Source organism: Nerophis ophidion, linkage group LG03, assembly GCF_033978795.1.
Source record: "Nerophis ophidion isolate RoL-2023_Sa linkage group LG03, RoL_Noph_v1.0, whole genome shotgun sequence".
Lineage (NCBI taxonomy): Eukaryota > Metazoa > Chordata > Actinopteri > Syngnathiformes > Syngnathidae > Nerophis > Nerophis ophidion.
In genome coordinates, this window is record NC_084613.1 from 68,208,167 (window position 1) to 68,221,282 (window position 13,116).

A 13,116-nucleotide genomic window follows, 5' to 3' on the forward strand; every position below is an offset into this window, starting at 1 on the left:
CCTTCGCATTAATCAGTACCCAAGAAGTAGCTCTTGGTTTCAAAAAGCTTGGTGACCCCTGCTCTACAGTGTGGTGACTGGGAGTTACTTCACAGAAGCGTGTTCAAGAGCACGAATGTTACAAAATAGACTAATCTAAAGTCGCGATATAAGCACGGGAATGCATGTTAAACTAAGTACGGGGTTAGTTAACAATTAAAAAAATGTAAGGTTATTCCTTGGATATTGATCCGTGCCATAAATGTTTTTAACTAGTTAAAACATTTCGTGGCCGCCCTGCTGTTTTTAAACGTTGACCAAGAAGCATTACGTCTTGAACACAGCTTTTTCCGTAAACGTCATCATGGCGGGAAGTAGTTGCAGAGACAACTTCCACTGAGCAGGTTGGTTCCGCAGTTAAATGTTCGACTTCAAGCAGTGAGTGGTTGTTGTTTATAAATAGCTAACTGATGCTGAAATGTCTACATCTTCAGTATCAAAGGTAACGTTTACACGAACCAAACTGGAGCAGCCTCATGTGGGAGTCCTTACTTAGGCTTTGAATTCCACATTTTAGGGTTGTTTTGTTTTCAAGCCAGACGTCCAGAAGAAGAAGAAACGTTCACTCGGTTTAGGTAACTGTAAAATGTAATGTATATTTTCATTGGTGTCTTTTATTTAATAATGTTTTCCCCATAGAGGACTACTTTAATCATGGCTGTGAAGGAGCTGACACCAATGAAATGCGCTTCAAACTCTTTCAAGATCTATGGAACAAAACAACAACAAATACAGAGGTATTCATTACATTGTGTACCGTGAGATTTTGTTTGGTGTGCCGTGGGAAATTAAGTAATTTCTCCTAATTGGTTGGAAAAATATTTTTTTGCAAATCATCCATCCATCTTCTTCCGCTTATCCGAGGTTGGATCGCGGGGGCAGCAGCCTAAGCAGGGAAGCCCAGACTTCCCTCAACCCAGTCACTTCGTCTAGCTCAGTGGTTCTTAAAGGCCTACTGAAACCCACTATTACCGACCACGCAGTCTGATAGTTTATATATCAATTATGAAATATTAATGTTGCAACACATGCCAATATGGCCGGTTTAGTTTACTAAATTAAAATTTTTAATTTCCTGCTGAGTTTCTTGTTGATAACGTCGCAAAATGATGACGCTTGCGCGTGACCTCTCGAGTTGGAGGGGACACATTAGCCAGCACCACTTGCGGCTAAAATTCGTCTCTTTTCATCACGCAATTATACAGTATTCTGGACACCTGTGTTGCTGAATCTTTTGCAATTTGTTAAATTAATAATGGAGAAGTCAAAGTAGAAAGATGGCGGTGGGAAGCTTTAGCCTTTAGCCACACAAACACACGGTGTTTCCTTGTTTAAAATTCCCGGAGGTGAAGCTTTACTATGGATCAGAGCGGTCAAGCAAACATAGATCCCGACCACTTGTCAACCGGCAGGTTTCGGTGAGAAAATTGTGGTAAAAAGTCGCCTCTTACCGGAGATCTGTGGAGCTTGCCCCGTCCACGCAGCTGCCGTGACTTCCCTCAGACACTGGCGTCAACACACCCGTGGACACACCCCTCCGATTATCAGGTACTATTTAACTCACTAAAACACTACCAACACAATAGAATGATAAGGGATTTCCCAGAATTATCCTAGTAAATGTGTCTAAAAACATCTGTATCGCTCACAATGCAATCACCTTTTTTTTTCTTCTAGTCTTTCACTATCAATATCCTCAGCCACGAATCTTTCATCCTCGCTCAAATTAATGGGGAAATTGTCATTTCCTCGGTCTGAATAGCTATTTTTGTTGGAGGCTCCCATTATAAACAATGTGAAGATGTGAGGAGCCCTCACACGGGTGACATCATCGTCTGCAACTTCTGGTAAAAGCAAGGCTTTTTTTATTAGCGACCAAAAGTTGCAAACTTTATCGTGGATGTTCTCTACTAAATCCTTTCAGCAAAAATATGGCAATATCGTGAAATGAGCAAGTATGACACATAGAATGGACCTGCTATCCCCGTTTAAAAAAGAAAATCTCATTTCAGGAGGACTCTAACATTGTTTGAGGTACCGAACCCAGCCAGTTTCATATGTGCGTTCACCGAACCCTTCTTTAGTGAAAAATAAAATGTTTTTTTTTTTTAATTCAAGACAAATTCATGTTTTTTTACTGGTCCACAAAATGAACCGTGCATCAACATTATCTTGTTCAAAGAACAAAACCAACACAGTGCACAACAAATTACACACATCTAAATCAGTCTGATTTCTGCTGTTGCCGTATCCATAAAGCAGATAGGGAGAAGTTTTTATTCATACGATGAGTCGAGTGTGTCTTGACCTGACAGAGGCTCCGTCAAATCCCTGAGGCTGACTCGCCGAACCCCTAGGGTTCGATCGAACCCAGGTTAAGAACCACTGGTCCAGCTCCTCCCAGGGGATCCCGAGGTGTTCCCAGGATAGCCGGGAGACATAGTCTTCCCAACGTGCCCTGGGTCTTCCCCGTGGCCTCCTGCCGGTCGGACATGGCCTGAACACCTCCCTAGGGAGGCGTTCGGGTGGCATCCTGACCACATGCCAGATACTCTAGACAAGATACCCTTTTTTTACAAACCAAAAATTAGAATCCGCAAACAATGTGCCGTTGTAGAGTGTCTTTGCTGTCTGGATATCAGCAGAGTAACAGCAACACCCTTCCGTACCAGTAGGTGGCAGCGGGTAGCAAGAGAATTAATGATGGTTATGGTTTGAAGTCATATCGAACAATTGTGTCAGATATTTCATGAGAACGACTTTCTATTGTCAATATAGGGTATTGAGTTTCGTTTTTTTAACATTTTCTGCTGGCGGTGTCTGTCATGTATTGGTTACTCGGGTCACAGGACAATAATTGTAAGAAGAACTTAAAGGCCTACTGAAATGAGATTTTCTTATTTAAACAGGGATAACAGGTCCATTCTATGTGTCATACTTGATCATTTCGCAATATTGTCGTATTTTTGTTGAAAGGATTTAGTAGAGAACATCGATGATAACGTTCGCAACTTTAGGTCGCTAATAAAAAAGCCTTGCCTTTACCAGAAGTGGCAGACGATGTGCGCGTGACGTCACTGGTTGTAGGGCTCCTCACTTCCTCACATTGTTTACAATCATGGACACCAGCAGCTAGAGCTATTCGGACCGACAAAGCGACAATTTCCCCATTAATTTGAGCGAGGATGAAAGATTCGTGGATGAGGAAATTAACAGTGAAGGCCAAGAAAAAAAAAAGTAAAAAAAAAGGCGAGGGCAGTGAGAGCGATTCAGATGTTTTTAGACAAATTTACTGGGATAATTCTGGGAAATCCCTTGTCTGCCTATTGTGTTGCTAGTATTTTAGTGAGTTTAATAGTACCTTAAAGTCGGAGGGGTGTGGCCACGAGTGTTTTGACGCCAGAGTTTCTGAGAGAAGTCACGGCAGCTGCAGGAGTACGCTGCCTCCGCTGATCTCTGGTAAGAGGCGACTTATTTCCACAATTTTCTCACCGAAAACTGCCGTTTGACATATAGTCGGGATCCATGTTCGCTTGACCGCTCTTATCCATAGTAAAGCTCCACCTCCTGGAATTTTAAACAACGACACACCGTGTGTTTGTGTGGCTAAAGGCTAAAAGCTTCCCACCTCCATCTTTCTACTTTGACTTCTCCATTATTAATTGAACAAATTGCAAAAGATTCAGCAACACAGATGTCCAAAATACTGTGTAATTGCGCGATGTAAAGAGATTACTTTTAGCCGTAAGTGGTGCTGGGCTAATATGTAACCTCCAACCAATAACGTCACAAACACGCGTCATCATCGCGTCATCATTCCGCGACGTTTTCAACAGGAAATTGCGGGAAATTTAAAATTGTAATTTAGTAAACTAATAAGGCCGTCTTGGCATGTGTTGCAATGTTAAGATTTCATCACTGATACATAAACTATCTGACTGCGTGGTCGGTAGTAGTGGGTTTCAGTAAGGTGGGGGACACAGGATATAATGACGTGTTGATTGTTGGACGCCTGAAAGTGGAAAAAGTAAGAGCAGGAATAAAATAAAAGGCAAAAAAGTCAAGCTTTCTTTTAGTGTATTATTAAGCTTAGATTGCTAGTAAGTGAACTAATAAGTGACAAGTTTGGCACACAACAGTGGCGACGAGGATGGGATAGTGTCCCCCTGGATTATTTCAATGAAAAAATGTGCCTTGGCTCAAAACATGTTGGAAAAACACTGCATTATGACATTATTATTTGAAGAGTCTTATCCTTTGATTATATATTGTCTATTATAAGAGGTGCGCTTTAAATCCATTGCATGTATACACATTAGAGATAATTGCTTCATATCAGTGGTTCTCAAACTTTTTTTTTTTTACCAAGTACCAACCATCCAACCATTTTCCCGCCTCAGAAAAAACTGGGCTCTCCACGTACCCCCAAAATGACCAACATTAAAATGCAGTAGTGTAAGAGGCCTAAATATTTTTGCCACTGTAACATTACACACTGTAACACTGTTTCAATATTTGCTTTTGTGATTCCAGTAGAGAAAGCCCATGTAAGTGGTACGCGTACTACAGTTTGAGAATCACTGCCTTATACTATTGGTGACATAAGTAGCATATTACTATGGTTTCACCCTCCAACTCTGTCATTAGATAGTACAAATAGTTATCATTATGTATATGTATTGTTGCATTTGAACCACTGTATTGTTGATAATAGAGGTAGTAAATTGGTTGATTGAAACTTTTATTAGTAGATTACACAGTAGAGTACATATTCCGTACAATTGACCACTAAATGGTAACACCCGAATACGTTTTTCAACTTGTTTAAGTCGGGGTCCACGCTGATCAATTTATGGTAATATTATATATGGTAATATGGTAAATCATTGGTATTGTTCATTATCAAAAGCGCTATTTCTATTGGTATTTGTATTTCTCCATTTGTAGTGTAATAGTGCTCATTGTCATTTCAGTATTATTTATTTCGCTAACTGCTTCTTTGCTATCACTTTTACCATCATATTTGTACATATTGTATTTGCTGATGTTGTTCTATTGTTGTTATTGTTGTGTTAGCTGTTGTTTTTTTGTCTCTCCGTCTTATCCCCTTCTTGTCCCCAAATTTCCCCGTTTCTTCCTTTTTTTCCTCTTTCTATCCCCTCCTGCTCTGGCCCGGCTACACCAAATGATAATATAAATACATTTAATAAAGTCAAATACAAATAAGGCAACAAGAGAAGTACCCTACACTTCTCTTTTTTAAAGTAAATCTAAAACAGCTGATATGGGCATCTACATTAACTTTATGATTTGCCTGAGAAGCTGGAGAGGACAAAAAAAAAAAGAGAGTACAAATACTATCCATCCATTTTCTGCCACTTGTCCCTTTCGGGGTCGCAGAGGGTACTGGAGCCTATCACAGCTGCATTTGGGCGGAAGGCGGGGTACACCCTCGACAAGTCACCACCTCATTGCAGGGCTATCCCTGATAGACAGACAATTATCACATTCACGCACTTAGGGCCAATTTCGTGTTGCCAATCAACCTATCACCAGGTGCATGTCTTTGGAGGTGGGAGGAAGTACCTGTGGCTGAGTTTAGTTTAGTATTCTGTAAAATGTTTTCTGTCTCCAGCTTTTACAGGAAGAACTCAATAGGCAAATCCTGGACAACCTGCTGGACTTCACCAAGAAGTCTTCCTCCACTCGTCAACAAAGCGACTGGGCCTCTCAGATGAGAGCAAGCGAGATTCCCACAGCAGCGCTCCTGCTTGGTACGATGATGACAACCTGACACTTTTCTGACATTCAAAGATTTTTCTTTAGGTAATCTGAGTGTGCATTTTGTCATCTTTTGATGCCCTCACTAGGTGTAAACGTGCCGGACCATGACATGACCTTCCAGAGCCTGTCTGAGCTTCTAGAGCAGTCTGTCACTCCTCATGTAGCCTGTGTCCAGGCCAAAGAGTCTACAGGTAAGTTATTTTCCACTAAGGTTTTGACAATTTTGAGTAAAAACATATTTGGGATTTTTCTATTTTATACATAAAAATGCTTAAACCTGCGAAAATAACGGGTCCAGGAGGACATGTTACTTTTAGACTGTCAAACACCACAATCTTGTCTCAAAGTGCCACACATTAGAACAGGGGTCGGGAACCTTTTTGGCTGAGAGAGCCATGAAACCAAATATTTTAAAATGTATTTCCGTGAGAGCCATATAATATTTTTTAACACTGAATAGAACTAAATGAATGCATTTTTAAGTAATACCAACATCTTTAGAGTATAATAAGTCTCATATTTTTTTTAATAACAATGTTATTCTGGAGCTAACCAATAATAGATTAAATACTTCTTACCAATAATGCGACTTCTTGAACAGGTGCAGTAGAAAACGGATTGATGGATTAAAATGCATGAGAATGTTTTATATTTTTAACATTGTTTTTAACACTGTGATTACCAGCGGCATTATTAATTACTTATTGTAATAAGCAGTGTCAGCTAAGATTTGTCTGAGAGCCAGATGCAGTCATCAAAAGAGCCACATCTGGCTCTAGAGCCGTAGGTTCCCTACCCCTGCATTAGAACAATATGCAATAATTGACTTGAAAAAAAAAAAACGTGGCTTTATCCAGACAGACTTAGAGTTTTTGGCTCCGTATAAACTGTACACTAGGGTTGTACGGTATACCGGTACTAATAAAGTGCCGCGTTACTAATTGATTGAAATTGATACTATGCTGCCTTTGCAAAGTACTGGTACTTCTGAGCCGCTGTGCGGCGGTGACGACAGAGCCGAGGCACATGATGTTGAGTGTGTCAAAACGCACTCACAGTGCATACAAGCAATAACATCTTGGAGAGGAAGAATGGAAAAAAAGACAATCTACTGGTTAATAAAGAGGCTGCGTAAAGCGCAATATAGAGGTATTTGGATTTCATATTAACAATAAAGGTGGCGCTTCAAACAAGGAAGCGCCACGCTTCAAGTGTTGCTTTAAAATAGGACTGGGCAATATATCGATATAAACGATATATCGTGGGTTTGTCTTTTTGCGATATAGAAAATGACTATACCGTAATATTCGAGTATAGGTTCTCACTCAGTTGCTTTTAGCTGCGGGCATTACACTACAGGCGTTTCTCACTCCTTTTCATCTCCTTCTCACAGAGACGTAAACAAGCCCGCCTTCTTACATACGTCATATACTGTCGCGCGTGTGGCATCAAATTCTCGCCAAGCAGAGAGGTAGCAGCTTGGCTAACATTAGCTGAGGCAGGTGGTGCAAGCGGAGCGGAGAGGAGCGAGTGACATTACAAGAGAGAGAAGGTGCGAAACTGTTCACAAATGGAGGAAGAACAATTGATGGCCAAATAAAACAGCAGGGGGTCCATCATCTGGCGGTGGTTTGGCTACAAGCGGGAAGATATTCAGCAGACAACAGCAATATACAAAGTATGCAGCAGAAATGTTACTACAAAAGGTAGCAGCACCAATAATTTGTTCTTTTATTTAAAAAGTCACCCGCGAGAGAATGAAGAGTATTTAATAAATTCAGTTTTGGTCAATTGACTTAGTTGTGAATTCCCTCTCTGCATGAAAGTTTAAAAGTATCATAAATGAATGCAGTATGAAGAAGAATGTTTTAATGTAGACACATAGAATCATCATACTGCTGTGATTATATGCATCAAGTGTTCATTCAAGGCTGAGGAAAAATATCGCGATATAGTTCCCTTTATTTTGAAAAGTATCGATATACATTTTGGTACTGGTACCAAATTATTGGTATCGGGACAACCCCACTGCATACCAAATCTGATTTTTTTGGCCCTGAAGGGACACAGATCTGATTTTTTTTGTGTGAGTCTAAACGCTCCAAAGTGCCTGAAATGTGATCTTTTGTTATCAGATTCAGGCCACATCAGGATATAGTCCTGATCCGATTGGAATCTGATCTTTTCAAGTGTGACTTTTGTCTAAACGCAATGGGATTTAAATGTGATTTTTTTTTTTGTCTGCTTTGGGCATACATGGCAACCTTGAGACCTCCGATTTCGGGAGGTGGGGGGTAGGGCCCGGGGGGCGTGGTTAAGAGGGGAGGAGTATATTTACAGCTGTTGTGTGCGCAGTTGTGCACTGCACTTTCTAAAGTAGATGTTATTGTCACATATGTATGATTGATTGAAACTTTTATTAGTAGATTGCACAGTACAGTACATATTCCATACAATTGACCACTAAATGGTGACACCCGAATACGTATTTTAACTTGTTTATGTCGTGGTCCACGTTAATCAATTCATGGTACAAATATATACTATCAGCATAATACAGTCATCACACAAGTTAATCATCATAGTATATACATTGAATTATTTACAATCCGGGGGTGGGATGAGGAGCTTTGGTTGATATCAGTACTTCAGTCATCAACAATTGCATCAACAGAGAAATGGACATTGAAACAGTGTAGGTCTGACTTAGTAGGATATGTACAGCCAGCAGAGAACATAGTGAGTTCAGATAGCATAAGAACAAGTATATACATTAGAAATACATTCGATTATTTACATTAGGTTATTTACAATCCGGGGAGATGGGATGTGAATGTAGGAGGATTAGTAAAGGGTTGAAGTTGCTTAGAGGTGTTGGGGTGCATGTACAGTACATGGTGGTATTGTCCTGTTTAAGAGTGTCACATGCTATTTAAGGCAGACGGACTGCCTTACGGTAGAGTGGTAGACGTAAACGTGACTGCTGTTGTTGTGTGTTGTTACTGCGCTGGGAGGACATTAATGAAACTGCCTAACAAAAAAACACATAAGAAACCAAGAACTCGCCCTCGATCATTCTACAGTTATAACGTCATTGGGCAGACACGCTCTCAGACACGTCACTCAGGTCCTCATGGAGCTGCAGGGGGCGTGGCCTCCAGCTCCGCTTGAATTTCGGGAGATTTTCGGGAGAGGCGCTAAATTTCGGGAGTCTCCCGGAAAATCCGGGAGGGTTGGCTTGTATGGCTTTGGGAGAGCTTTGTCATTCGTGTCGCCGGAAAGACGCAGTCTCCAGCAGAAATGGATATTTCATCACAACATTCGGTTTTGATTTCTATTTAAGACAACCAACTTTTTGGTGCATCACTTGTCAATAGTGTGCAAATGATACATTATTAATACATTAATATATATTTTGATACTGAAGAAACAGCAATTGCTAAAAGACCGGATTTGACACTGTGGCGCATTTGCTTACATGCGAGTTGAAAAATAAAGCTTTTGTAGATCTACGCTGATCTCCATGTCTCCTGTACTTAACAGCCATTAGGAGATTAAAACCCTCCCAAATGTATTACACTATACACATCCATTCATGCATTCTATTAGTTTAATTTACTGGATGGATGGATAAAAAACATACATTTTTAAAGTGTTTCGACTTTTAATTTATTTTGTAGTTGTAGCGACTATTCCCGTTCAACTTCCTTTGTTTTCACTTTATCGAAGTGAGCATACAAGTTACGTCGTGGCCACATTGGAGCCTGTGCGTGTTTACATCGGAGTCTGATTTAAAAAATAAAAAATTTACTTGCAGTGCAAAGACGGGTAGAAAAAATAAGACCTTGAGTTTTGAGGTCAACATTTTTGCCATGTGATGTAGTCCAGGGGTGTTAAACTCGGTTTTATTGAGTGCCGCATCGCAGTTATGGCTGCCCTCAGAGGGCAATGCAATTGTATAATATATGAATTTGCCTATGTAATATGTAATTTTTTACCTACACTGTAACAACAAATCTGTATATTTTACAGTACAAAAGTGGCTACTCATTCACAACATATACAGTGTTTTTACAACATATTATGGTAAATTAAAAAGATTTTGCCTTTAACGTCATCCTGTGTCACAGGACACAGGATGATGTTAAAGGCAAAATCAGATACAATTTTAGGAAATAATTTCAATATTTCATTTATATTGTTACACCAACATCTTGATGTTTTGCCCGATTATAATTGTGAGAAAAAATTTAACCATTCAATGACCTTTAAATATTCTCGATACCAGCATTGGTATGACCAATACTGCCTGTGTAACTACTTGGTATTGGATTGATATCCAGATTCGTAGTAACGCCCAAAACTAATGTAAAGCATCCACTCAAGAGAAAAGTAAATGCTGATTATATTTTAGCAGAACTATAGATATAACCTTGTTAAAACAGTAAATAAACAGGTATTAACATTGAATTAACAAGTAAATTATTAATAGTTTTGAGACAATAATACAACTAGAAATAATTCAATATATTACTGCATTCGTAAGCAGCCAAATTTGGAGCCTTTGTTACCCGTTTTAAGATGCTTTTCTAATCCATTTATATACCAAATAATATATCGTGATGTATATGGTTATCACAGGAGGCTATGCTACAGTATGTATAGCGATATAGATTTTAGGCCATGTCGCTTATCCATAGTAGAGGGCTATTGTGAATTGTCAACTTAAAAGTTGCACTGATGTTTTGTTTCAGCACTAAAGCACTTGATGAAGAGGGTCTTGGAAAGGTTGATGAAAACCGTGGTGGCTTTTGATGATGAAGATGAAGACGAGGAGGCGGAGCAGAGAAGCACTCAGGCACACAAGAATATGCAGTGTTCCCTGGGCTCGCTCTGTGAATGGTACAATATGCAAACAAAGGTGAGACATTCAAGCACATATGGCGGCAGACTTTTGCAACATTTTAAAAAATTTTCAACTCTTCGTCATTTGACTTTCAGAAATCAGACACTCCTGGGAAAAAGCGCAAGTCTCCAAGCAAAGATCATGATCCTCCCATTGTTATTATTTTTAAAGATTTGGAGGCCTTCAACCACAAAGTTCTTCAGGACTTCATACTTACCTGCAGGTAACCTGTAATTTTAGTTTCAATACTTTAAACTTCTTGGAAAAATGATCAACCAGTGAGTTGTGAGTTCAAACCCCGGCCGAGTCATACCAAACACTGTATTATGACTGTAAAAATGGGACCCATTACCTCCCTACTTGGCACTCAGCATCAAGGGTTGGAATTGGGGGTTAAATCATCGAAAATGTTTCCCGGCTGCGGCACCGCTGCTGCCCACTGCTCCCCTCACCTCCCAGGGGTTGATCAAGGGGATGTGTTAAAATGCAGAGGACAAATTTCATCACACCTAGTGTGTGTGTGACAATCATTGGTACTTTAACTTTAACTTAACTTAAATGCTTCTGTAGCAGGAATACAAATTCTGTGCAAGACACCAAAGTACTGCAAGTAAAGTAATTAAAAGCATGTTTATGTCCTTTTTGTGTTTAGCTGTTTATAAAATCATAATGTTTTAAAAACATTTCATTAAAGCAAACTCTGGATATAGCAATAAACGGTATAATGATAAACCACGGTAAAATTCCAGACGGTTAGTGATACTGTTTGAATTCGGAATTATCGAAAAACTCATTTATTAATGCATCCAAGGCGGCACAGCTCATTTCTTGGAAACTCAGCAGAAACAGTGCCTCCAAAGATGGCGCATGTGCACTAGCGCTGTTCGCATCGTCTGGCTTGAGAAAACATAGTGGAAAGCAACCACATTGACCTCGGTATGTAGATTTTCCCTCCTAGTTAAATGGACAAAATCTGAAGTCTGGACATATTTTAGATTCATAAAGGATGCTGAGGGTTAAATAATTGAGTGTATTTAGTGGGGCTGCAAATCTTTGGGTGTCCCACGATTCGATTCCATATCGATTCTTGGGGTCACGATACGATTCAAAATCGATTTTTTTTTTCAATTCAACACGATTCTCGATTCAAAAACAAATTTTTTCCCATTTTAAAAGGATTCTCTATTCATTCAATACATAGTATTTCAGCAGGATTTACCCCAGTCTGGTGACATGCAAGCAGAGTAGTAGATTTTTGTAAAAAGCTTTTATAATTGTAAAGGACAATGTTTTATCTACTGATTGCAATAATGTAAATTTGTTTTGACTATTAAACGAACCAAAAATATGACTTATTTTATCTTTGTGAAAACATTGGACACAGTGTGTTGTCAAGCTTATGAGATGCGATGCAAGTGTAAGCCACTGTGACACTATTGTTATTTTTTTTATTTTTATAAATGTCTAATGATAATGTCAATGAGGGATTTTTAATCACTGCTATGCTGAAATTATAAGTAATATTGATACTGTTGTTGATAATATTAATTTTTGTTTCACTACTTTTTGTTTGTTCTGTGTCGTGTTTGTGTCTTCTCTCAATTGCTCTGTTTATTGCAATTCTGAGTGTTGCTGGGTCAGGTTTGGTTTTGGAATTGGATTGCATTGTTATGGTATTGCTGTTTATTGTTTTGTTGGATTGATAATCTTTTTTTTTTTTTTAAATAATCGATTTTTTAAAAATGAGAATCGATTCTGAATCGCACAACGTGAGAATCGCAATTCAAATTCGAATCGATTTTTTTCCCACACCCCTAATATTTAGCCATCTGCAGACAAATCAGGAAAAAAGTTCCCTGCTAAGGGAGGCAACACTTGTACACGATAACCCAACTCCGGCACCACCATTTACAGCTATACAATGAGTGCATGGTTAGTCAACTTGTAGCTGAATTCATGATGGATAGTATTTGAAAATTAAAATGTCATAGTTTTTCAAACGTTCTTATAGTTACACATAATTTAGTGTTACCTAATGTTACTCCTGTAAAAATAGATGTTGTTGGGTGCTATCAGCACAAGACGCATACTCTCTGTCGCACAATTTTTTAAATTCTTGTTTGTATTTTGTGCTCTTCTTTATGCCTGCTGCCCCTAATGTTAGTGTTGAAACAAATCCCAGCAGAAACATTCCAATGGGTATTGTTTTTACCAGAGTAACATTAGTGTTTGTGTGTGTGCCCGTCATATATTATTATTGTAATAATCAGCATCTAATAAATTTAATAATACATTTGCTTTTCACTTATTTACAGAGTGGGCGTGCAGCAGGCTTGTCCAATGCCGCCATTAAAGAAAAAGAAAAAGCGGAGCCAGCAACACTCGTA

At 39.1% G+C, this 13,116-nt stretch overlaps 1 protein-coding gene across 1 annotated transcript in view; it reads left to right on the plus strand.

Annotated features, from left to right (window-relative positions):
* Positions 1–324: 324 nt before the first annotated feature.
* The window catches only part of orc3 (origin recognition complex, subunit 3), a 28,109-nt gene continuing 15,317 nt past the window's right edge, over positions 325–13,116 (plus strand). Inside the window, exons 1-7 of the mRNA XM_061895915.1 lie at positions 325–481; positions 557–614; positions 679–776; positions 5,675–5,813; positions 5,910–6,014; positions 10,578–10,744; positions 10,825–10,952. Coding sequence (XP_061751899.1) covers positions 458–481; positions 557–614; positions 679–776; positions 5,675–5,813; positions 5,910–6,014; positions 10,578–10,744; positions 10,825–10,952 — 719 coding nt within the window. The 5' untranslated portion in view covers positions 325–457. The remainder of the gene's footprint in view (positions 482–556; positions 615–678; positions 777–5,674; positions 5,814–5,909; positions 6,015–10,577; positions 10,745–10,824; positions 10,953–13,116) is intronic.